At 44.1% G+C, this 27,024-nt stretch overlaps 1 protein-coding gene across 2 annotated transcripts in view; it reads right to left on the reverse strand.

Moving 5' to 3' along the window:
• atp1a3b (ATPase Na+/K+ transporting subunit alpha 3b) overlaps positions 1-24,221 on the reverse strand; it is a 49,254-nt gene extending 25,033 nt beyond the window's left edge. For both annotated transcript variants that reach the window (XM_061674343.1, XM_061674342.1), the window contains exon 1: positions 23,726-24,221. In XM_061674343.1, coding sequence (XP_061530327.1) covers positions 23,726-23,731 — 6 coding nt within the window. In that variant the 5' untranslated portion in view covers positions 23,732-24,221. The remainder of the gene's footprint in view (positions 1-23,725) is intronic.
• Positions 24,222-27,024: the final 2,803 nt, after the last annotated feature.

Here is a 27,024-nt window from a genome sequence, read left to right on the forward strand (position 1 = left end):
ACTTTGTCCCAAAACTTTTGTGGCTCATCTCTGTGCTTCTTTGCAAAATCCAATCTGGCCTTCCAATTCTTTTTTGGTTTGCATCTTGTGATATGACCTGTATATTTCTTCTCTTGAAGTCCTTCAGCCCTGTCCTGTGGAGGTTGGCAGTGATGTTACTGACTGTTGTCTTTTAAGTGTTTCTTCAAAGCTCTCACAATGTTTCTGTTATCAACTGCTATTGATACATTTGGCCGACCTGTTCAATGTCTGTTGCTCAGTACACCGGTAGTTTCGTTTTCAGGACATTCCAAATTGTTGTATAGTTTACTAAATAAATACAGTGACAAAGTCACGAAGCCGCTCGCTTCGTCTCATGCCATAGCTCCGCTTCGGTTGTCATGGTAAGCTATACTCGGCATTTGCATGAACCAGAACTGCACCCCCCCCCCCCCCCCCACCCACCAAAATGGTATGATTTAAACAGGTGTGTGACAAATGGATAAAATGTGTGCTGTACCTCTCACTCCTTCGTGTATTTTGACCGAGGAATGTCAGAGACGTTTTATCAAGACACCTATAACTATTTTAAATTGTGAAAAAATGTGAATGTGAGTGTGAATGGTTGTTTGTTTATACAAATTACCCCGCCTCTCGCCCGAAGATAGCTGGGATAGATTCCAGCACACCCGCGACCCTAGTGAGGATAAGCGGGACAGAAAGTGGATGCATGGATGTTTCTTTTCAGACAATTTGGGACCACTTTATTCCAAATAAAATTTATTTGCAGTTCTAAACGTCGACCAAATCTAAGCTAGACCAGCATCATGGAATGGAATAAGTGCCTATAAAACTACAAAGCAAATTGGCTAATCACAAATTAGTTGTGCATGTATTAACTAGCTCTTTTTCTCTACACTGATCCAGACTTGTAATACGCAAGGACACAATAGTTGAGGCACCCGTCCAAAACCACGGCAAAACACAAACACACACACACACACCTGCTGAATTAGACATGACAAATATTAGCCTCTTGCGTCACCGGCTAAACTGTGTGAGGACACTCGTGTAAAATCTAGTCTATACATAGAAGACCTGTCTTTCTAGTTTAGTTGACGTTTGAAGTAAAAAAACGATTGGCGAGAAGTGTTGCTCGACCCAAACAAGCAAATCCTTTGTTGGAGTATGTCAAGTGAAGAGAGCAGTGTGACGTATATGCAAGCATACTTGAAAAAAGCACACATAAAACCTGAGACCTATTACTGTCCTGAACAAACCTCTGGGTTCAGCAAGACCAGACAGGCCTTGCTTGGGAGGTAGGAGAGCAGAGTGATGCAATGGAAAGGTACCTGCATCTTTTTGGTCTGTTTGTATACAGATCTGTTATCACGTAATCAAAAAGTGGATGAATTACATTTTTACCTTTTATTCAGGTGCGATAAAGGTTCAACTACTGCCTGACACCTTACAGATGACTGCCAGCTAAATTATAGATAGTTCCTTTGATAATATAATTAGAATGACATACAGTAGAAAACAGATCTTTGCCAAGGATTTGCCCAACATGAATGCATAATGAATGCGCCGTTCAGCACATTAATCGCAGTTTTTTTCTTCGATTATATTTTTATGATGAGAAGTCAAAAATGAAATCACGATTAAATTTCAATTAATCGCCCCACGCTACTGTACAGTAAGTAAATAAAGGTTTTATAATGATGAGGTTTGAGGACCAGATTAATTCACTCAACAACTTAGAAAAGGTTGAGCTGGAGGTTCCACTGCAATTGCCAAATATGGTTCCTTGAGTTGGTAGATGCATCTACAGTCAAGTGTGTGACATAGTAGCTATAGTAGAGTGAGTGGAATGTGAGGCTGGCTGGTGACAGACAGGAGAACACACATGCAATAGGAGACATTAGTGGGAGGTGAGAAGTCGGGCCAGATAAAGAGTGAAACAAAGCAGGTGGCACTGTGGTTTGTTATCTCCCCACGGCTTCTAATTAGATAGTGACCACAATCTTTGTCCACTAGCTGTGTCAGCCTCTGACCTGCACTGAACCCACTCCAAATGATTGCATAATGCACGTATGGTATGCGTGTGTGTGCATGGCATGAGAATGAGTTGTTTTGTGAGGAGTCACCCTCCACTCTGTGTGTGTGTGTGTGTGATATTGTTTTGACAGTGTGTTGAGGACATGAGAGTGACTGTGGCTTCCTGTGATCAGGTGTGCGCGCTTGGGACTCCAGCATTGATGGCCGCAGGCAGAAGCATACCAGACTCTCTGCCCACAAAACACACCCAGCTAGCTCGTAAGACTTGAAAAATCCTTGTGTGTACCGGGCCTAAATGGCACTCCTAACCCGAACTCCAACCCAAAACCTAAATCTAACCCCAATACCATGTGAATCCCGGTATTCTGCACCAAGTTCAGTCAACTCAGCGCAGCTATACAACGAGTGAAAACATGTTTTACTCCGTAAGTGTTTATAACCACAGCTACTCCACTCGTCACTCTTTTCATTTAGTTTTGAGCAGATATTCGCAGAACTGCCACGAATGGAGTCGGTCAACTGTTTGATCAGTGCGGACCACCTCAGATCATGATCATATTCCCTGATTTGCACATTTAAAATCAGAGGAGTAAATTCCCCTTTAAACTAAGGCCCGCCAGACACCCACTCGTAGTGACTTGGCTGAACGCGACTGAAATGGGCATCACAGAAAAATGTGTACCTAATGTTGAGTCCTGTGACTGTAATATCTTTCCAATGTATGTCCAGTCGTTTGTGGGTTACTTTTTTTTTTTTTTTGGTTAAATCAGATTTCAGATTATATGTGTTGCCATATCAATTTAATCTGCCTAGGGCCTTCAATGCTGTAAATGCTAACCCATTTCACATACACACAATAGTAATGGCTGGTTCTTTTTTTAACCAATCTGAACCAATCAGATTTCAGATTCACCACTCACTGCCTTCGCGAAAGGTCAGAGTCATCTCAGCATTTTTCCATCCTCTGATTAGATGATCAGAGCTACTCAAGTGGAATTCATAATTAATGCAGGTGACTGAGTGAAAGAGGAAGAATGTCGGACATGATTAAAAATTCATTTTCAAGGCGGACTTTTAAAAACAAACTGGACATTGTGAGGACAATGCTGTAGCTGGCTGGTTTGTTTCTGGCTGGCTTGTTTCAAATTTGATTGGCCACGTACACATCGGCAACAACTACCTAGCTAGTTTGCATGTTCTCCCCGTGCCTGCGTGGGTTTTCTCCGGGCACTCTGGCTTCCTCCCACTTCCCAAAAACATGCATGGTAGGTTAATTGAAGACTCTAAATTGCCTGTAGGTGTGAATGTGAGTGCGAATGGTTGTTTGTTTATATGTGCCCTGCGATTGGCTGGCAACCAGTTCAGGCCCGCCTCCTGCCCGACGATAGCTGGGATAGGCTCCAGCACTCCCGTGACCCTTGTGAGGATAAGTGGCTCAGAAAATGGTTGGATGGATGGATTGATGGTGAGATTTTTTTCGTGTTATTAGATTAATAATGATTGTGACCTTCTATACTATAAGTCTAGAGATTGGTGTTGCTGCTTTATTTGCCAAGTATGTCCAAAAACACACAAGGAATTTGTCTCCGGTAGTTGGAGCCGCTCTAGTACGACAACAGTAAATTTACAGAAAACACTTTGGAGACAGAAATACATTGACAAAAAAAAAAACAGTCACTGAGCAGTAAAGGGTTGCTAGTTATCTGGTAATGCCGGTACATGTTTTAAAATGTATTTATTATTTATTTTTTTTGACAATTGACAATCCTCTAGCACTTAGAGCAGTTCGAATGACTAATATTGCAATAGTCCGGCGCAATGACCATTGTGCAAAGGGCGCCGAGACTTCAAGGAGTGTATGCGGTTTACAGTGACGAGTATGTTTTTATGGAACATAAAAAGTTCCATGGCTACGATGTTGCATGGAGAGTGTTTGCCAATTGCCAATGTCGACAGGACATCGGCATTTAATATAAAATGATCACATGACGTCTGAACAATTAAACATGTGCCGCCAGTGTAGTCTCTTCATATGGCTTTAAATATGTGACCTTTATTCATTCATATCAGATTACCTTTATTCATTCATAATTTTTTTGATTGTACTGTAATGTTTTCTATTTGACCCATTCACCAGACCATTTAGCTTCTTACAGGATGGCTTCATTGACAATTTAAACTTTAAGAAACAGGTTAAACCTTTAAAGGTTTACCTACGTTTCTCTCTTTACTAATTATAGTATTCGTCCACAAGTATGCAAAAGGCCTCTGTCTCTCTGTAATGCCATGCATAGTTGTAGTTCTGTCATGAACGGAACAGAGGATAGGACCCAAAAATGCACGACTCCAAAGCAAATGGACAGTTCCAAAAAGAGAGGTTTAATATACGGGCAGGTCGGTACACAGACAGGCAATCCAAAAAAAAGGCAACAGTATCCAAAAACGTGAGGCACAAAGGCGAGGTCGATAATCGGAACAGGGTCTAGTCTTACTGTGTGTCTTTGACGTGGAAACAAGGAATGCTGGAACGCGACGACAAGGTATTAGTCGTCGCGACAATTAGTCACGGCATCAACTTTGCAAGGGTCCATTGTAATTTCACCTGCAGCCAGCACGAACCCCAGAAAAGAAACGGACACCTTGTAGAACTCACATTTCTCAGCCTTGACATATAGTTCATTCCGCAGTAACTGCTGCAACACAGAGCGGACATGAATGATGTGAGTCTCCTCATCCGGGGAGAAAATCAAAATATCGTCCAACTATACAAAAACATACACATTCAACATGTCACGCAGGACATCATTGACAAAGTTCCGGAACACAGCTGGAGCGTTAGTTAGTCCAAAAGGCATCACCAAATACTCGTAATGTCCCGCTGGTGTGTTAAATGCTGTTTTCCATTCACCCCCCTTCCTTACCCTGATCAGATGATATGCATTTCTTCAGTCTAGTATGGTGAAAACCTTGGCTCCCTCCAGGAACTCAAAGGCGGTGGAGATGAGAGGAAGAGGGTACCTGTTTTTCACCATTATGTCGTTGAGACCCCGGTAATCGATACAGGGTCGCAGAGTCTTGTCCTTCTTGTCCACAAAGAAAAATTCGTCACACGCAGGGGATGAATATGGGCGAAAAATCCCGGCTGCCAGTGATTCATCCACATACTCCTTCATAGCCTGTAGTCTTCCGGTCCTGAAAGAGAGAATAACCTCCCTCGTGGGGGTGTGGTTCCAGGCAGCAAGTCAACAGCACAGTCATAAGGTCTGTGGGGTGGAAGGGATTTAGCCTTGGACTTGGAAAAAATGTCTTTAATATCCTGGTAACGGGTGGGGACTTGAGATAAGTAAGGATCCCCAGATAGGGTCTGTGGATTGTCATTTGAAACATAGCCCTGAACATCACATGGAGGCTTGAAACGGTTCTGGCCGCAATTGCTGCCCCATGACATAACCTGCCCAGAGGACCAGTCAATGTGGGGGTTATGTAAATTCAACCATTGGTTCTCTAAAATAAGGTCATGATTCATGGCATCAAAAACCTTAAAACTAATGCGTTCCGAATGAGAATCAGGAAATGTCAATGTGAGTGTTTTGGTGCGGTGAGTGATCTTGCCCATAAAACTGCCATCTGCAGCATAGGTGTTTTATTTGAAAGGTTCGAAGGTGCATACGTCTAATGAGGAGGGAGTTGAGTAAGTTTGCGTCAGATCCAGAGTCAATTAATACAGGTGTATGAATTTCATGATCAGTAGAGCATAGTGTCACTTTAGGAAGAACCCGGGAAGGGTCTTCCTTAATGAAATTCAGACTCACCTCTACCGTGCCCTTGTTACCGGCACCGGCAACTTTGACGTGATAGTTGCTCACGGAATGACCCAACTGCCCGCAGTAGAAGCACCGCCCTTCCCTCAGCCGGCGATGACGTTCCTCAGGGGAGAGACGGAACCTGTCCAGTTGCATGGGTTCATCCTTGGTGACGCTAGCCAGTGGATTGAGACCAGAAACAGGCGATCTGCCTTGGTTTGGCTGGTCACCGAGGCTCCTCCTCCAAGTGCACGGTGACGCAGCCCTGCGCCGAACTCCGTCCAGCTCGCAATCCAAAAGCCTCTTTGATGTTTACCGCGAGAGCGATGATAGTGTCCAAGTCGGTTGGCAGATCTAGCGGGACCAAATGATCTTTGACGGCGGGGGATAGTCCTTGAAAAAAATGCATCGAGCAGTGCCCTGTTATTCCACTGACTCTCAGCTGCTAGAATGCGAAACTCAATCGCGTAATCTGACATCCTGCGCTTGCCTTGTTGTAAGGTGACAAGGGAGCGAGCTGCCTCACGATCTGGTGTAGAAAACTGAAAGATTTGCTCCATAGTCTTTACGAAAAAAGCCCACGAATGACACGCAGCGGAATTGCGGCTCCATTCAGCAGCACCCCACGCCTCCGCACGACCAGTCAGGTGGGAAATGACAAAAGCAATCTTTGCCCGCTCGGTGGGGAAGGCAGCTGGTTGCAGCTCAAAGTGGAGTTCGCACTGAGTGATGAACGGCTTAATGTTCCCAGAATCTCCAGAAAACCTCTCCGGTCGAGAGAGCTGTGGGCAGACAGCAGTGGAGGTGGCTGCATGGTAACTGCTTCACATGGAAATGTTGGTACCGTGGCGGTATCGTGTGTTGTGCCAACTGGTTCCTTCTTTTGAATAATTTTCATAAGAACTTCAAACTGTGAGGCCACCTGTCTCATCATATTGTCTTGATGTTCTGATAGTCCCTCTAGATGAAGGTGGAGGGCAGCAAGCTGCGCATCCTGCTTCGAGAGGCGTTGACCCTGCGCTTTAAGGGCTTTGCGCACAAGGTCTGAGTCTGCTGGGTCCATGTAATGGCCAGTTTGTTCTGTCATGACCGGAACAGAGGATAGGACCCAAAAATGCACGACTCCAAAACAAATGGACAGTTGCAAAAAGATATACGGGCAGAGGTCGGTAGACAGGCAGGCAATCCAAAAAAAGGCAACAGTATCCAAAAACATGAGGCAAAAAGGCGAGGTCGATAATCGGAACAGGGTCTAGTCTTACTGTGTGTCTTTGACGTGGAAACAAGGAATGCTGGAACGCGACAACAAGGTACAACGAACTGGCGACGAGAAAGAATGAGACACGAGGTTAAATGCAAGGGGTAATTAGGGTGAACGAGGCACAGGTGGTGAAGATGCTCTCAGGAGTATGTGTGTATGAAACAGGGGGAAGACAAAAACCGGAACACACACCCATGACAAGTGCAGTTTAAAATATTATTTTGCGACGTGATAGTGGTAGTATCAAGAGGTGGATATTGTGTATACAGGTATGGCTTGGCAGTGGCCAGCTGGATCCTGCTTCATACCCGGAATGCAAATTTTGTTGTGAAAGCTCATGTTATACAACATGGCATTTTTGATTGGTCATTACTTGGCCTGTGAAAGAAAATTGGCTAACTCAGCTAAGTCAACCAGAAAAAATGGTTGACGCAAACATTTTTGCCTCGGTGGAATAAAAAGTATTAATAAAAGCATATTTGCGCCGCCCAGAACCAATTAGTGCAGCCCGGAACCATATGGCCAGTGTCCATGTTTGCCCCACGGGCATTTGTTGCAGACGGACGCACTGCTGGGGCAGTGGAAAAGCATTGCCATAATAGACGAATACACTAATACATATGCAACGTACATATAACATGATGTATGAGTGATATGAATGGTAGTTAGCGGAATTCTTTTTTTTTTTTTTTACCTAAAATGGCAATCACTAGCGGGCTAATGTTAATCGCAAATACTAACCGTTTAGCAAAGGCTGATTTTGTTGTCTCAAATTTTGCACAAAGTTTATACCATACCCTCAGAGGATCCCAATATATGCAGTTTAATGATAGTAGTCCAGCCCTCATAAACAAGAATAAAATGGAAGCTAGTAGTTAAAAATTTTTTGGGCAATTTAATATTTTTTTTTACATTTGGGCGGGTTAATGATAGAAACCCAGCCCTCACAAACATAAGAATAAAATGGAAGCTAGTAGTGAAAAAAAAAATATATTTTGGAATTTAAGTTTTTAAAAACATTTTGGGGAGGGGGTGGGGGGGCGATTACTCGAGTACTCGACAAAATCTCTATAGGATAATCGATTCTATGAAGATTTTATCGTGACAGCCCTAGCTGTTAGATTTACGAATTCATAAAGCTGTTACACCTGTGATACGAAAACTAGTGGCCAACGGTCAGCCGCTCATGAAAACTAGTTGCAGAACACTGCACACTATGCAACAGTTCAGTCGCGTTTGGCCTTATCATTCGGTGTGTGGTGGGCATGACCCTCCCTAAGACTACCCCATTTCAACGCAAAGCATAAAGAAAAGGCTATCATAACATCCCTTCACCATCCATTATCTGAGCCGCTTATCCTCACAAGGGTCGCGGGAGTGCTTGAGCCTATCCCAACTACAAACGGGCAGGAGGCTGGGTACACCCTGAACTGGTTGCCAGGCAATCGCAGGTCACGTATAAACAAAACAACCATTCGCACTCACATTCACACCTACGGGCAATTTAGAATCTTTAATTAACCTACCATGCATGTTTTTGGGATGTCGGAGGAAACCGGAGTGCCCTGAGAAAACCCATGCAGGCACGGGGAGAACATTCAAACTCCACACAGGCGGGGCCGGGGATTGAACCCCTGTCCTCAGAACTGTGAGGCAGACGCCCTAACCAGTCGTCACCGTGCCGCGCTATCCTAACATTAGAAGTGAATTTTGGCTGTTAAACCGACACCACGGAATACCCTTACCCACCAGCATCAATCTACCTCTTTTATAGTTCTGCTAACAGCCCCTTTCACAATGCCTGTTTTCCCATGTCGCAGTTAAACAAATTTAAGACCCATCCACTATCTGGTAGTGTCAGAGCCGGCCGTATCACAGGCAGGAAACGGGAGAGTGACGTTTCAACACACTCACTCTTACCACCCTGTTGTGTTCAAAGCAATTGCTGCTGTTCAACAACAATTTTATACGTCACACCAAACGCTGGCGGTGAAGTTATGAAGCATCTTTAAAGGTATACAATTGCCAGGCTGATTTCACGCCCCAAACCCCGTCAGTGCTAATTTATACTGAATAGGCTGTATCGAACAGAATGGAAAAAAAGTGACTTTACAGTGAACAGTTGTACCTTGACTTGCAAGTTTAAATTATTCTGTGACCAAGTTCGTAATTCCATTCAATCGGATATCAAATCAGTTTTGCCCACTGAAATGAATTGAAATGGCAGTAATCCATTCCAGCCCCCCAAAATCCACCACAATTTATTTTTTTAATTAAGATGTAAAAAAATAATCTGCCTTCATACACTGTATTTACTGCACGTTCTCTAGTGTTCATGTATTGGACGTGTGCCTTTCAGGGGCGTGGCCTCGTCAATGACGTAAGGAGCTTGAATCAGTCGGGTTGGCAGGTCAGTTTTCTTATTTTGTATTTGTCCCGTTCGTTAAACTACTCAAAGAGCATCCGCGACCGGCTGTAGTTCTCCTTGCCCATATGCGAGGGCATTACAGTACCTTGATTGCTACATTTTCTTTTCACTTCACTCGAGAGGCAGCATATCTGAAGCTTGCTCTTAAACTAGGGCTGGACGATATATTTTTTCTAGCATGTCATAACGATGTATGTGTGCGCAATAGTCATATCGCAGGGTCTGCTGCGATGTCGAATCAACTGTAATTGACCAGCAGAAGGACCTGTTTGGACATGCTCAAAGAATGTACACTTGCTGCATTTACTATTTTGCTCTTCAGAATGAGGCAGGCACGCTGAACCTATGTGAGAGCACGAGGTGCGGTAAGGGACACTGTGTGAATGGGAATGAATGTGTTCTTTTGTAATACAGTGCATCATTGTAAAAACGGATTACTAGGAAAAATATTATTTCTGTCACAATACTTTAGTTAAAACAGTACGATCACATGGTGATAATATGGAATTTATTTTGTTTTGTAATATAAGAATAGACATTATTTTATTGATATTGTCAGCCAGAGCTGCGAGGACAACTTTTTCCTCATATTTTTGAGATTGTAGCGTGAAAGCTGCAGCTGGCTACTAGTGTGGACTGAATGAGCGGCAACAATGAAGTAATAATAACAATGGGTAATAGCCCATCAGCAACATGTAGTTAAAAAAAATAAATTAAAAAAAGCACTCGTTTGTTTTTGGACTGGTGAACCTAGTTCAAAATTTTGAATAATGAACTATGAATAGAACAGGGTCATTTTTGGAACGATGAACTGAACTTTGAACTTGTTTGTGTAGAAAATTAAGTTTCCCAACACTGATCCTGTATTATTTCACATTGCAATATATATCGCAGGTTTAAAAAAAATGGCAATGTATATATATATTTTTTTCGTGCAACCCTACTCTTGACTAAAATTTTGGCTGGCAACACAAAGCAAAAGATTGACCAAGCGATGGCTCGTACCTCGAAAAGCTCAAGTACGGGCACCGTAAATCAAAGTATTACTGTATTTTTGAATGACATCAAATTAGATGTGTGTGTCCAGGTGCTGTGCACGTCTCTGAATAATGTAATGAGGCTCTGTGTTGTTCCAAAGAGGAAACAGAGACCTGTGTCTGGGATTACAGAGGGTCCTGCAGAAAAAAACAGATATATGGACAGACACACAGCTCTGACATAGGGCAAAGGCTCCATGTGCCTCTATGGGTACCTTAAGCTAATTACTCACAACCCCATTACCTGTTGACTTGAAAAACTGGCTTGAAATACCAATAAGTCAGTGCTGCAGGTCTTGCTGTTGCTCGGTTTGCACAGGCTGACATTTTGTGAGAGTAGCCATGGTGACCGATGCCACGGCTACGAGGGTCCTCTGATGGGATACGGGAAAAGTAACAATTCTGCATTCTGCATTCCCTGCTTGTATGAGACATATGTTTGAGTGGATGTGAGTCATTGTGACGCCTATACTGACTGTGGCGGCAGCGGCACGCATTGCGGCACAAAGCGAAAGCAACAGACAGAGAGCAAAAGAGAGACAAAGATAAGACGTCACTTTTAAATCTGTTGTGCAAAATGTGCCGAGACAAGCCAGTGACTTCACTACACTACACTGCACGCAAGAGCGACATCAACAGAGATCATCATCACAACTGCATTCGTTCCACTTTTAACTTTGCGGCATAACATGCCTGAAACAGGAAGGGCACACAATGACGCTTTTCATGTAGAATCTCAGTGAGGAAGTACAGTAACTGTGGAGAGAAGGGAACAGCACCTCACTTGCGTGTGTTTGTGGTTATGTGTGGTTTGTTTGCTTCTACTTGAATTAAATCAATATGCACTGACCAAGTGACATGCACACTGCACGCTTGTTCTTTTTAATCACAATGAGAATAGGGGCTTTGACTACCTTGGATTGGAGTGAACATTTACAATATTGTTTTATATTACAGCGGACTTACAAATTTAGTTTGTTTAGTGACCAAGGTCGTAACTCAATTTACTCATATATCAAATCAATTTTCCCCAATGAAATTAATTAAAATGCCACTAATCCGTTCCAGTCCCTCAAAAAACATCACAATTTGTTTGCTATGTTTTTGAGGAAAAGAAAATAGCACTGTATTGTATAGAAACAAAATTAAACATAATAAAAGAGAATGTAAAGAAATAAATTTGTTTTATTAAGTGTAATTACGCTATGTAATGTAGTATTTGTGTTTTGGATGGTTGCATTTCAATCAATCAATCACTTGTAGTTAAGCTTGTTGGACACTGAGGTTGCCTTCTTTTACAATAACGATGAGCAAACAAAAAATAACAGCAAAAACTAGGACAGCAAACGAAAGACATTAGCTAAATCAAAAAATACAGAGAGCAGACAAAATGGCTAAGGGAGGAGAGGGAAGACAATTTCATAGAACATTGCAGGGAATTCCAGGACATAGGGGCACTAACACTAAAAGCAGGTAAACCAATATTGGTATAAGTTTGAGGGGTTGTGAAAAGAAGCAACTCATTGGAACAGGTTTGGTAAACACAACATGCCAATCGAGCAAGTTGGCGATATACAAGGGCTGTTTACCAAAGGGCTTAAGTTTAAGAGCTGTGGCTTAATGCGTCGTTCAGTGTAAGAGTCTAGTGTGAGTTGTGGCCTACAGCAGCTTTTTGCGAAAGTTCCCATTTTGTGTTTGACTCTTTGTCCCATTCAGTATATGGCTGAATATGCTTCTGCGACAATGGCTCTCCTTGTCCACATGTGAGGGCATTATAGTTACCTTAATTGTGCCATTGGTTTTCTTACTTCACTCGGGCGTATCTGAAGCTTGCTTGTCGCACAAATTTTGGCTCGCAACACAAAGCAAAAAATAAATAAATTTTAAAAATAATCTACCAAGTGAAGGCTTCTACCTTCAAGTAAATACTAAATTGGGGCACTCATAAGTAAAGGTACAACTGTATTTTTAACAGGATGGGAACATTTCATTGAATAACTCCTTTTTCGAATTCTGTCATATGGAGCAGAATAATCCTGCCCAGGAGATGCGGGTGAGACTAATAACTTTCCATTGCTGGTGTCACGTCATCTGTATTTAGATACTACTGTAGTTGCAAGTGAATCCATGTTCCTCAGCTTGCTTTAGGCATGTTGTGTGCTCCACGATTCTTTGATTAATCGACATCTAATTCCACACAGTTATCTGCCTTCTCAACTGAGGTAGTCAAGGCTCGAAATATTTTTCTTTTTCTCTAAGGAGCAGTTTTGCTAATCATTTTTTCACTTGAGGAGCAACTTTCTAATTTTGAGGAGCAATTTTTCGCAGGTTAATCGCACAGGGACCTGAAGCAAGGGTTTTGGAAAACAACAAAAACACGACAACGTAATGGGGGAACTGCAGCTATCAAATATTTTAGTAATTGATTATCATCCCAAACCCTCTTCTGTTTGGGGACATAACAGATTTTACCTGTTATTCCTCTTTGACCACAATTGCCACCTTTTTCACCTACACGACTCAAAGTGTAGCCACTTACAGATCAGGTGGTTGTATATGTCACACGGTGACTAGATTAAGCAAACCTTTTAAGTACCCTGTATGTAAGAAACGTCAGTCTTGGTAAATTTCATTAATTTCATTACGACGATTAGGAACCCTCATTATAAAAACAGGCCCCTCTGAGTCGAACAAATGATCAAATAAAAGTAAAGTCTTTGCTATTTTGTTTTGTTTTCAAATTTAATTGAAGAATTGAAGACGTTTGTCTGCTACAAGGAGTAACAGACAAACTTCTTGCTCACAGTAAGATTTTGCAAGTATCATATCTCGAGTCACTGTAAATCGAAACTGTGGCATGCCATGGTCATGCTCTACCTCCTCAAAAAAATGGTGCGACCAAATCATGTGCTGGTCGCAGCAGTGCTACCAAATCATGTGCTGGTCGCACCAGTGCTACCAAATCATGTGCTGGTCGCACCAGTGCTACCAAATCATGTGCTGGTCGCACCAGTGCTACCAAATCATGTGCTGGTCGCACCAGTGCTACCAAATCATGTGCTGGTCGCACCAGTGCTACTAGTGGAAAAGATAGTGAAGAGCCCTGTGTGGAAGAGAATTTCTCCATCTGGTGATCCTGTTAGTTTGTGTGTGTGTGTGTGTGTGTGTGTGTGTGTGTGTGTGTGTGTGTGTGTGTGTGTCTGTGTATGCGTGCATTCGTGTGTGATGTCATTGCATGCGTGCAGAGATGTGTGACCTTGCAAGGGTATCGGGCCATCTGCTGTTCCTTGCAGCAGGAGAGCATGCCCTCTGGGACATAGTGGGGGGGGGCTCGAAGGGGCGGCGGGTTTAGCGGTTGGGATTAGTGATACACTGGATTAGCCCACTTTTACGCGGGCAAACAAACACATATTTTCAATACCGTTATACAGTCACTAACAAACTCGTAATTAGGATAGGATAGGAACGTGTGGCATTTTCTCGTAAAATTAAATTGTCTAGTTGATAGTTAATCAAGTGCATTGGACAGCAAGGTAGCCTAGTTGTTAGCACGTCTCCCTCCTCTTAGATTAATTGAATTTAATTCATTCTATCACCCATATTGTATTTGGCATTAAGACCTTTTCCTACATTTTATTTCCTGTTGGTTATTGTTACACTTTCCCTACTTGCCTTTTGCGGAGGCATACAAATCAAAGAAAAAGCAAATTGCTGCCTTTTAGATAATCACTTAGCTGAAGATTTGCCCATGTCACACATGACGTCCCATCTTTTTTGGAACGTGTTGCAGCCATCAAATTCTAGTTCATGATTATTTGCTAAAAACAATCAAGTTTCTCAGTTTGAACATTAAATATCTTGTCTTTGTAATGTATTCTATTAAATATAGGTTGAACATGATTTGCAAATCATTGTATTCCGTTTGTATTTTTATTTAACACAACGTCCCAACTTCATTGGAATTGGGGTTGTATTTCAACATCAAACAGCTTTTCAGTAGTAAAGCTACTTTCATGGTCACGGTGATAGCAAAGTAGCGTTCCCCCAGGAGTTGGAAACATTGAATGCGACGTCACATTACGCACCTTATATATATATATATATACACATCCATCCATCCATCCATCCATTTTCTGAGCCGCTTCTCCTCACAAGGGTCGCGGGCGTGCTGGAGCCTATCCCAGCTATCATCGGGCAGGAGGCGGGGTACACTCTGAACTGGTTGCCAGCCAATTGCAGGGCACATACAAACAAACAACCATTTGCATGCACAGTCACACCTACGGGCAATTTAAAGTCTTCAATTAATGCATGTTTTTGGGATGTGGGAGGAAACCAGAGTGCCCGGAAAAAACCCACGCAGGCACGGGGAGAACATGCAAACTCCAGACAGGCGGGGCCGGGGATTGAACCCGGGTCCTCAGAACTGTGAGGCTGACGCTCTAACCAGTCGTCCACTGTGTGTGTGTGTGTGTGTGTGTGTGTGTATATATATATATATATATATTTTATTTTTATTTTTATTTTTTTTACAGTGCCATACAGCAACAATGCTCAGGGTTAAGTGGTCTTTTACTGTACATGTTTGAAAATAAGGTGAGACAAATGTTATTTTATAGAATTGGGTTAAGTCAAGTCAAGGTTCTTTATGATTAGCACATGTGTAAATGTTAACCATCACATTTTCTCTGCACCGAATCGAATCGAGAATCATATTGCGCCCAAACTGAATTGAATCGTTCCGCCAGTAAAGATATCGTTTTTCAATCGAATCGTTACCTGTGTATCTAGATATGTATCGAATCGGCCACGTGCCAGAAATTCCCAACCCTAACGAAAACCAGCACCCATTTATTTTTTTCCCCCTCTCTTACTTACTGTTTGGACAATTCTTAATAGCCTCAGTAAGAAAGTGACAGTAAGAAAGTGGAAAATATGCAAGTCTTCACTCAAACTACCACGCATGTTTTTTGGGGACGTGGGACGAAATCTGTGTGCCCGGAGAAAACCCACCCAGGTACAGGGAGAACATGCAAACTCCACAGGCAGAACCAGAATTTGAATCCCTGTACCCAGAACTGTGAGGCAGATATGCTAAGCAGCCATTTGCTAAAATCATTAAGTTCTTTTTTTTTTCATCATTAATGTACACACAGCACCCCATATTGACAGAAAAAAACAGAATTGTTGAAAGTTTTGCGGATTTATTAAAAAAGAAAAACTGAACTATGAAACAGCCGTAAGTAGTCACCCTTTGCTGTGACAAAGGGTGACTACTATTTAAAGTGAGCCGCGATTGAAATGACAAATACAATGGAACCTCGGAATTCGAACATAATTCGTTCCTGTGACGTGTTAGAAGTCCGATTTGTTCGACCTCAGGAACCTTTTTTCCCAGAGGAAATAATGTAAATGAGTTGAATCCGTTCCCAACCTCCAAATACAGTAAATTCCTATTTTAATTCCTATTTATGTAAAAACATGTACACCCTGTATTTAAACAATACAAAAATGCATATTAATCGTAAACATAATAATTGTAAAATTTAAATCAACTTAAATTTGTATCATTTACATTTTTGGTTGCGGTGTGATGGCATAAGTGGATGGATGTGGAGGGAGGGAAGGAGGAAGGGTTACTCTTGAGAAGGGGAGCCACCCTCCATGATTTGACTGGGTAATTCTCCTCCTGGGCTTTTTTCCCTTCTCTGTCTCTTTACTTCAACCGGATCTCTCTCTGAAGTAGCTTTCCTTCCCTCTTTGAGAAAAATGCTTTGTAATGCTAGTCACTCCTTTGGCAACACTAGATGCCTTGATTGCATCTTTGTTCTTTAGGATAGTCGAAATTGTCGACTTAGCCATACGATACTGGTTAGCAAGATCCGTAACACGCACACCATTTTCATAATTAGCGATGATCTCCTTCCTAAAATCCACTGTGGTCCGCACCACTTTCCTTTTTTATTTGCTGTTGGTAGCACTGCTGTCTTTCTCTGGGCCCATGGCTAAGAAAATTGTACTGGAAAAACAAAAAAACTAATCTTGAGAAGCACTCGCAAACGTGATGAGAGTGTTCACGCTATGACTGTCTGACTCGAAATGGGCAGTGGCTCGTCTCGGCTACCGTCCCGGGTGCGTTTGGCATCGCTCGGCTTGACTCGGCTACCCGTTCAACGTGCGTTTGGCTTTGCTTGGGTGTTCAGGCTGTGAGAATCTGGTCGAACTCGGACACATTTTTTACTCAGATTTTTTTGGTCGAAGTCCGATTTGTACGAGTCACGAGTCGTTCGAGTTCCACTGTACATTTAATTTTACGACTACTGATCTCTACTACGGAAATACAGTGGTATATATTTATAATTTATTTCTGAGTTAAAAAAAACGATTTTGTTTAGACACAGTCGCCGCCCAGCACGGTGGATGACTGGTTAGAGCATCAGCCTCACAGTTCTGAGGACCCGGGTTCAATCCCCGGCCCCGACTGTGTGGAGTTTGCATGTTCTCCCCGTGCCTGTGTGGGTTTTCTCCGGGCACTCCGGTTTCCTCCCACATCCCAAAAACATGCATTAATTGGAGACTCTAAATTGCCCGTAGGCATGACTGTGAGTGCGAATGGTTGTCTGTTTGTATGTGCCCTGCGATTGGCTGGCAACCAGTTCAGGGTGTACCCCGCCTCCTGCCCGATGACAGCTGGGATAGGCTCCAGCACGACCGCGACCCTAGTGAGGTGAAGCGGCTCAGAAAATGGATGGATGGACAGTCGCCGCCATGTTTTAGCGTGCGCAAAGAATTCTGGGAATGATGACGTAGAATGGCTGTTGTAAAATTTTTCCTTGCTGCTCTCTGCAGAGCTAAGCGAGCCACTTGCGAACAAGTTTTATCATCAGTGAAAAGCGTTAAAAATCCCATACTGCGCCCTTTTGGGATGCAATTTCCAATCAGGATGGAATGCAAAAAATTAGGTAAGCATTCACAGCGTTCCCAAAGATAGAAAGTTGAGGAAACGGTGGGAGGATGCGGTCAAAAGAGTTGAGCAGCCAAAACATTCGCGGCTGTGTTCTCTTCACTTCAGTCCAGATTTTTTCTTTTCATTTTTTCTTCATAAGGAGCCTAAATGGCCGCAAGTGACAAGCGAAAGCCAAGCAAAAAGACGCGAAAGACAGGAGGCGCTGGCCACGTAGCTTGATCAGCCCACTTTAGCAGTAACTACAAATACACCACTGAATATAACCAACTCGAGTTTCTTCACACCCGTCATCTTCATCCTCATTTCTTGTGTCTTCCTCACTCTTCTCATTTCCCTGATCACAATCTGGCTGGAACTGAAATGGCTGAACATCGTTCATCGCTGCCAGGGGCTGCTCTTGTGGCTACTGCTAAAAACTCCAGGCGTCACTACCCAGAATGCACTGTGACAAAAATACAATGGCGGCCTATGTTGAAATTTTGTTTTGTAAAAATATATGCCTGGAAATTATTACCGAAAGTTGTATCTTATAGTTACGTTACTCAAGTCAAAAGAGATCATATACCAAATGTTTCTTCCATCCATCTGTCTATTTCTTCTGATCATCCTTTAGATGGTTCTACACCTTCATTGGAGTCCAGTTGTGTTTGATTATACTGATTGGACTTGATTAAGAAAGCCAGACACCCGTCTATATAAGACGTTACAGCTCACAGTGGATGTCAGAGCAAATGAGAATTATGAGGTCAAAGGAACTACCTGAAGAGCTCAGAGACAGAATTCAGAGCAATCGGGGGAGAAGAGCCTTGGCGAGAGAGGTAAAGAAGAACCCAAAGATCACTGTGGCTGAGCTCCAGAGATGCAGTCGGGAGATGGGAGAAAGTTCTAGAAAGTCAACCATCACTGCAGCCCTCCACCAGTCGGGGGTTTGTGGCAAAGTGGCCCGACGGAAGCCTCTTCTCAGTGCAAGACATGAAAACCCGCATGAAGTTTGCTAAAAAAAAAAAAAATGTTTAACACCTGAAGGACTCCAAGATGGTGAGAAATAAGATTCTCTGGTCTGATGAGACCAAGATATAACTTTTTGGCCTTAATTCTAAGCGGAATGTGTGGAGAAAACCAGTTACTGCTCATCACCTGTCCAACACAGTCCCAACAGTGAAGCATGGTGGTGGCAGCATCCTTCTGTGGGGGTGTTTTTCAGCTGCAGTGACAGGACGACTGGTTGCAATCAAAGGAAAGATGAATGCGGCCAAGTACAGGGATATATATCCTGGACGAAAACCTTCTCCCGAGTACTCAGGACTTCAGACTGGGCCGAAGGTTCACCTTCCAACAAGACAAGGACCCTAAGCACTCAGCTAAAATAACGACGGAGTGGCTTCAGAACAACTCTGTGACTGTTCTTGAATGGCCCAGCCAGAGCCCTGACTTAAACTCTATTAAGCAAGCCTGTGTGTGTGTGTGTGTGTGTGTGTGTGTGGAGAGACCTGAAAATGGCTGTCCACCGACGTTCACCATCCAACATGACAGAACTGGAGAGGCAGAGGATTCCCAAATCCAGGTGTGAAAAACTTATCACATCATTCCCAAAAAAACCCATGGCTGTATGAGCTCAAAAGGGTGCTTTTACTAAATATTGAGCAAAGGCTCTGGATACTTATGGCTGTGTGATAGTTCAGATTTCTTTTTTACTAAATCTGTAAAAATGTCAACAATTCCATTTTTTTCCATCAATATGGGGTGCTCTGTGTACATGGAGGAAAAAAAATTACTTAAATGATTTTAGCAAATGGCTGCATTATCACAAAGAGTGAAAATTTTAAGGGGGTCTGAATACTTTCCGTACCCACTGTAGCTCTCCAAGTACCACTATTATGACCAACATTAAAATATATTAGCGTAGTAGGCCTAAGTGTTCATCGAAAACGTAAGTAAAAGTGCATTACCTCTCAAAAGTTTGTGGACACTTCTGCATTCAATAGCATGAGAAAGTGTTTCAAACCTTGACTGACAGTCTATATTTATTAATATTTTTGTAATTTGTAGGCCACTGCAACTGATAGACAAACAGGATGAAGCAAGTACTTTTTTCCTGTATTGAATTTTCGTGGTGGGCGACTGGTTAGCAGGTACTCAAAAAGTTACAGGAGTTACAGGTACTCAAAAAAGTGTGTTTTTGACAGCCAAGTATTGCGGTAATTTTCTAGTCGGCTACCGGTATAGCATGCAATCTTACACTAGAACTACCAAAATGCCTGCCGATATAGTTGTCCTACTCTTGTCCAAAAATGTGATGCGTAGTGAAAGGCTGTAGTAAAAAAAAAATGTATTAGTCAAAGAAAGTGGTTCTACTAGTGTGCCCTAGTCGTTCTACAAGTGTGCTGAATTGTCTTTATAGTGATGACAAAGAGCGCAATAGTACATAGACCTTAAGATGAATATCATAGATATAGAAACAAATGATCAAATGGCTTTCCATAGGCTAAGCCTTAGTCGCTTGGGGAGGCTTTGTGACGCACCTAGTCTTCAAACACATTCAAACATTTAGCATGCAAACATCTCCAGGCCAACACCTCAAATCAGTCATGTCCTTGTTGTCACGCAACGTAGGTTTACTAACACGTTCTCGAGGTAGCCACTGTTTCCATGCCTCACGTTAAAGTAAAGCTTTACAAAACGAAACAAGACAGCGCTGACCTTTACATTTAATTAGCATTACATAAACTATCACAGAGCACTGTTAGCATGGAAACTAGCAGCATTTATTTTTGCTCACTGTCTTTCAGTAGAGGACAGTGCCCTAAAGTGCAACGATATTGTTTGATCAGAGACCCTCACGAGGCTTGGAGACAACAGGGCCTTGACTTTAACTAACCGCCATGCCACAGGGTCCAAAGAACCTGGATGTAGTCTTAACTGTGTGACCATACTCAAATTGCAGAAGTCATGAATTGGCAGACTCTGGTCCAGATCTAAACCCTGAAGACTTCCTGGACAGATTTACAGCATATGAGATTATACATTTTTATAATTTTATAACATTGTGCTCTGCTAGTGTCTGCTGCTTAGTCACCAGGGAGCAGTATTACACAAACAGATACAAATGAAGACTTTCACAACTATGTGACTTAGTAAACTGCAGAAGTCGTTTTCTCCTTAGGATAAATAATATATGCCTGTGAGTATTGTTATATTGTCTGCTACATGTGTTCCTGCACTTTTTGTGTTCAAATAGCTGTTACTTAAATTTTTATAACATGATGCCAATTTGTTAGCCCATCTATGGCATTTTGCATTCTGTGTTAGCATTAAGTTAGTGGATGTTAGGGACTGGACTTTAAGGGAAAGTTATGTGGTTGTTTTAAACACACAACATGTAATTTCTTGGTTTTAGGTTTAGTTTGACAGTAAACTTCAACTAGACATGACAGACAGCTTGAAGCTTTTCTTCTGACTGCTTGTTGTGATATGAGTTGTATTCGCTGCCACCATCTAGCGATTGTACTTCCAAATTTTGCTCAAAAGACATGGTCTTAAATGACAACTATCTTTGTGTGCGCACATTGACAACTCTCATTTGCATGTGTGGGAGTATTTAGTTCAGCAGTACAGTACTACAACTCTGGAGTAAACCGTAGAACCCTGTAAAGGTCTTGGCATTAACTCATACACATGTAATGGTGCCTAATGGTTTTGTAATTTAAACTGTAGCTTTGGTCTGTACTTAACTCTCATTTGCAACCAATGGCTTTTGTGTGTGGGTGTATTTAGTTTAGTAGTACAGTGCGCTATAGAAAATATTGATTCTGAAAGGAAATTCAAGGTTTTCTAATGAATCTGTTGTAGCGTACTCATTTATGCTGCTCACTGTGGTTATTGGATGTATTTTTCTTATTTTCAGCCACTTGAGGATGCTTTATTTTAGATTGTATAAGCTCTTTATTTAGGTTTTAATTGAACAGCACTGGCCTATCGGTTTGGTCCAGTGCGGCAGGTGCAGTAGGGAGGGACGTGCACCACTCTGCACCAAAGCGAGGGCTGGGCCTCTGCAGAGGCTGCACGCATCCATCTCTTAAACGAGCACCCACTTCCACGAACGCACATGGTGGCGCTCTTCACTGGGGGCTGAGGGGCTCAACATTCTTTTGAAGCCATTATGACCTTTTGTCAAAGGCTGCAACACCACCACTTCTACCTTCATCACTTAAATCCACAATTTCTGCCTCATCCAGAGACCAAACCCTATGAAGATCATCCACCTGACCCCCTTCCCCATCCCATCTGTCCTCCCTGATTACCCAGCCCCCACAATGCACTGCAATGAGGAAACAAAAGCCATAGTAATGTGAGCACAAGGGTCATTATCCTGTAACAGGATATACAGCAGGGCAGCCCCTCCCCAGCCACCTCGTATAAATCCCTCTCGCTACACCTGCACTTGTGTCCTTCCTCTCTCGCCGTCCATCCCACCGCCCTCCTTCGAACATCCATGTCAGAAATGTGAAGGTGAAAAGCACTCCCAGCATGCAGCGGTGGGAAAAAAAAAGCAGAATTGACCCTTCTTTTTTTTTTTTGACACGTGCTTAAATGAACGCTCCGGCCTATCGCGGCTCTGAGCTGGGAATTTCCACAAGCAAGGCCCCGCCCCCGCTTTGACGCAGAAAGCACGTTGCATGCGATGTGCTCCCTACGGCCTTGGGAAAAGGACAGCTGGCGCACCACATTCGCCAATGACACTAATCCACACCACCCAATGCGGGGAAATGCATACTCCCCTCTATAATGTCTATTCAATGTTTAATCTATAACCTAATCTATAATGTCCATCGTTTCTTCCTCACTACATCTATCCCTTGCTTGACCGGATTTTACTCCACCAAGAAGCCGGTTTTAAACCCACGAACCCCCCATTTGACGCAGCGGCCCATCACCTCCCTCTGCAGGGACACTGCAACATGCAAGGGGGGGACCCGTCGACTCCCTGCTGTCACTGCAATGACGCCTGTCTTCTTCTGGAGTGCAGCGTCACGCCATTGCACTGCATCCCGAATTGATGCAGTGGTACTCACCCCCCCCCCCCCACGCCCCCACACACACGCGCACACGTTGCGCAATAGTTCGCATCTGAGTTTATTTACATACGCCGTGGCTGATTTTTTTTTGCCTGTGGTGTTTTTCTCTGCAAATCACACGAGCCTAACAGGACCCATCTTTTTTTTTTTTTAAATCCTCACTATGTGTGCATGTAGTGGGGGTAAATATTCTTCACTTCTGGCGATTAGCACATCTCTGTTATGTCACAAATTAAAGGGGAAATAAGCTGGTGAGGCGCTTATTCCCAGTAACCGCATTATGACGCATGGGTCACCGAGGGGTGCCGGGGGATGAAACAGCATGGGGTTTGAGTGAGCTCGGTGTGGGGCTTGAGAAGGAGGTGGGTGGGTGGAGGGCAGGACTGAGTGATGGGTGTGTGGGTGGCATGGAGAAAAGGGGTACAAGATGGAGGTCATGGCGATAAAGCCTTTCATGTCCTCTAGTACTCCTAACACCACTCTTTTTACTTGAAATAAGGGGTAAAAACATGACTGAAACATGTTCCCACACCCTATCCCCCGTTAAGCTAACCTAAGATGGCTGGCAAGGTTACTGGCAAAAGTGAGGCCTATGATGAGACACACAGAGGACACTGGGCCTTAGCCTTCTTTGGGACTTTGAGCAACACTTTCCATCATTTAAATGGTAACCGCCCGTTCGTGTGCGTGTGTGTGTGTGTCTGTGAGTCGGCAAAAGCTAATCATAATAGTAACACCGCAAACCGCCATTTGAGGGGAACAAAGCTCGAGTGAAAATCGCAAAGATGAGAGTGAAAGCATCATGGTGGCTTCGATTGCTTTTGTCGCAGTGTGGCTGGAGGGAGTTCCGCATTACAGTCAATGTCACTCAGCCATACATAGGACTTCCACTCAGGGAAAAAATGAAATGACATCACGTTTCTTATGGACTTCTAAGCCCCTCCACACACACACAGGCTTTCTTCTTCACACACACACTCCTCACCACCTCCCGGTTTTATGTCTGGAGGTGGTGTGGCAGACTATCCCTCGCTTCTCAGGCCGTTTCTGGTGCGCGTTAATACGGGTTGGGGGGGAGGGGGGGGGTCGGGGTGTTAACGGACTGAAGAATGCTTACCCCCATGTTGGCGCAGTCACTCTTGTCCTCTTCGCAGGTGATGCACGGCTTGAGAGGTGTGCCCTCTCAGATGGAACGGCGTTACAACGTCTTGTGGTGAACAGGAAGGGGGGGGAGGGGAGGAGGAGGGTTGATAGATAAAATGGTGGTACGACACGTCTTCAAGGGGGAATGCAATAGAGGCTTAAGGTGAATGCGTCACCGAAAAGGTTGCCCTTCCGTAACTGGTTCACGCGAATTAAGCTTGGCGAGAAAAAAAAACAGTCTACGACCACGCCAGTCGCGGTTTGCGTGCCTTGTTTTAAAAGAAACGTCGCGGTCTCAAGCGGAGCATCACGCGGGGATGTATCACTCGCCTGAAAGGACCGGCGTCACTAACTCGCGAGCCCCACCACTCCCCTGTTGTGCGCTGGTATCCCTACGCGACCCGGTAACAGCGGTAATAGCTTGACGGAGTACCCCTCTCGCGCCGCACCACTCCGCCTGTGAAAGAAGCGCCGCCCTGAGCGAATGGCTAAAAAGTCGGCTTGCTGATTTACATACCTCCCACCCATCACCACCACCGTCACCAATGAGCTACGCACTTTCTTCCAGTGCTCGGTCCGCTGTCCAATCGAGACACTGAGCGTCTTTTCGCTGACCACCAATGGGCGTCAACGTTGTCTTTGCGCCGGCGAATTGGGGGCGAGCTTGGCCCCTCCCGCTTTACTGCAGAATTCAGCGGCCAGCTAGCCGAACCGCTATTTGTAGACAGCGCAAGGTTTTAAGTAGAAACATGACGAGAAAAGGTTATTTGCAGTTGTTGAGCTTTTAAGTTTTTGTTCTCTTGTTGCATGACAAGCAGCAGTTGTGTTCTATTTGGCATGTCCATGTGTCAACCGGTGAGACACTAAGCCCGTTTGTGTGTGTGTGTGCGTGTTACGGATGCATCAGTGCACTTTAGCAGCAGCAGGAGAGGCTCACTATGCAGAGTCAGCATTTACGTATAAATTATTCATTGCTGTAGTGTAGGAACCTATTTCCTACAATCCACTTTTTATAACGTCATACATTCATGAAATCGAATACGATGCACCGATGGGAATTTTTTTGTTAACTTTCATATTTTTGTTAAGTAATCTCTACGGCGGCAGCGGTTAGCACATCTGCCCAAAGGTTCTGAGGCTGAGAGTTCAAATCTGTGCTCTGACCTCCCTGTGTCAAGTTCACACGTTCTCCCCATGGCTTCTGTGGGGTTTCTGCAGTTACTCCTGCTTCCTCCCAAAAACATGCCGGGTAGCGTCATCGAGGACTCGAAATGATCCGCATCGTCGCCTCGAGTCCCTTAAAAACGTCAATAGACAGACCGTTGTCTACTCCAAGCTTAAAAAATGTACTTTTATAAATTTAAAATATTGTTAACGTTGTACCTCTTGTTAGGTTACTATCTATAGTGCTTGGAAGCTTTGATTTGCCTCAAGGACATTCAAGGATACATATGCATTTTATTTATAATTTAAAACAGTTCCCAGGTGTTTTAATAGTATGTCTGACATACCCTATTTGTTGCGTCGCTGAAATTAGTTGGTTAGAGAGGGCGGCCCTGTCTCTTGCAAGTAAGTTAATGGACACACCATCCCATATATTGCTGGGCCAAAGGCAAGCAAGCAGATTCAATACAGCCCAGAGTGTTGGGGGAAAAGGGTGAGTCTGTAAAGACAATAACAATGTTTTCACTTGTTGAGGCAACAGTTGATAGACTATCCTGTGTGGTACATGGACATATAACCAAATGCAAATATGATAGACTGTACCGTAAATTGTTGCATTAAACATTTTAGAGTGAAAGTTAAAAACAAAAACTGAGATAATGTTGTTACACAAGTGTGTGCACACCCTCTTATAAGGAGGATGTAGCTGTGTTCAGAATTAACCAATCAGATTCAAACTGATGTTAAATGGCCCCTCCTTGAGCCGTCACCTTATGGTGGTGGAGGGGTTTGTGTGTCCCAGTGATCCTAGAAGCTAAATTGTCTTGGGCTTTATCCCTCTGACAGGGTAACTGATGGCAAACAGGACCTACGTGAGGGACCAGACAAAGCACGGCTTAAATTAATCCTTATGATGATTAACATAAATGGACATCAGTTTCCCTTGCCCGGACGCGAGTCACCCTGTGGAACCAGGCCTGGAGGTGGGACTCAAAGGCGAGCACCTGGTGGTGCACCCATGGGGCCTGGCTGGGCACAGCCCAAAAGGGTAACTTGGGTACCACTTCCTATGGGCTCACCACCTGTGGGAGGGGCCATAGGGGTCGGGTGCAGTGTGAGCTGGGTGGTGGCCGAAGGTAGGGACCTTGGCGAGCCAATCCCCCGCTACAGAACCTGGCTGTAGGAAAGTGGAATGTCACCTCTCTGGCAGAGAAAGAGCCCGAGCTGGTGTGTGACTTTAAAAAGTTCCAACTAGATATAGTCGGGCTCGCCTCCACACACAGCTTGGGCTCAGGTATCAGTCCTCTCGAGAGGGGCTGAACACTTCCACTCTGGAGTTGCCCACGGTGAGAGGCGCCCAGCAGCTGCGGGTATACATATTGCCCACCGTCTCGGCGCCTGTACATTGGGGTTCACCCCAGTGGACGAGATGGTAGCCTCCCTCCACCTTCGGGTGGGGGGGACGGGTCCCGACTGTTGTTTGTGCCTATGCAACAAACAGCAGTTCAGAGTAGCCACCCTTTTTGGAGTCCTTGGAGGGGGTGCTTAAGAGTGCTCCCACCGGGGACCCCATTGTTCTGCTGGGGTACTTCAACGCTCACCTGGACAATGACAGTGAAACCTGGAAGGGTGTGATTGGGAGGACGCGAGTGGTGTTCTGTTATTGGATTGTCCATAATGAACAACATGTTCAAGCATAAGGTTGTCCATACGTGCAACTAATCACCACCTGGTGGTGTGTTAGCTCCGATGGCGGGGGAAGATGCCGGTCCGACCTGGCAGGCCCAGACGTATTGTGAGGGTCTGCTGGGAACGTCAGGCAGAATCCCTTGTCAAATGGAGTTTCAACTCACATCCCGGGGGAGGCGGGGGACATTGAGCCCGAGGTGACCATGTTCCACGCCTCCATAGCTGAGGCGGCCGACCGGAGCTGTGGCTGTGAGGTGGCAATCCCCTGAACATATTGGTGGGCACCAGCGGTAAGGGATGCCATCAAGCTAAAGAAGGAGTCCTATCGGGCATTTTTGGCCTGTGGGACTCCTGAGGCAGCTGATGGGTACTGGCTGGCCAAGCGGAATGCAGCTTTGGTGGTCGCTGAGGGAAAAACTC

This window comes from Phycodurus eques, chromosome 4, assembly GCF_024500275.1.
Source record: "Phycodurus eques isolate BA_2022a chromosome 4, UOR_Pequ_1.1, whole genome shotgun sequence".
NCBI lineage: Eukaryota > Metazoa > Chordata > Actinopteri > Syngnathiformes > Syngnathidae > Phycodurus > Phycodurus eques.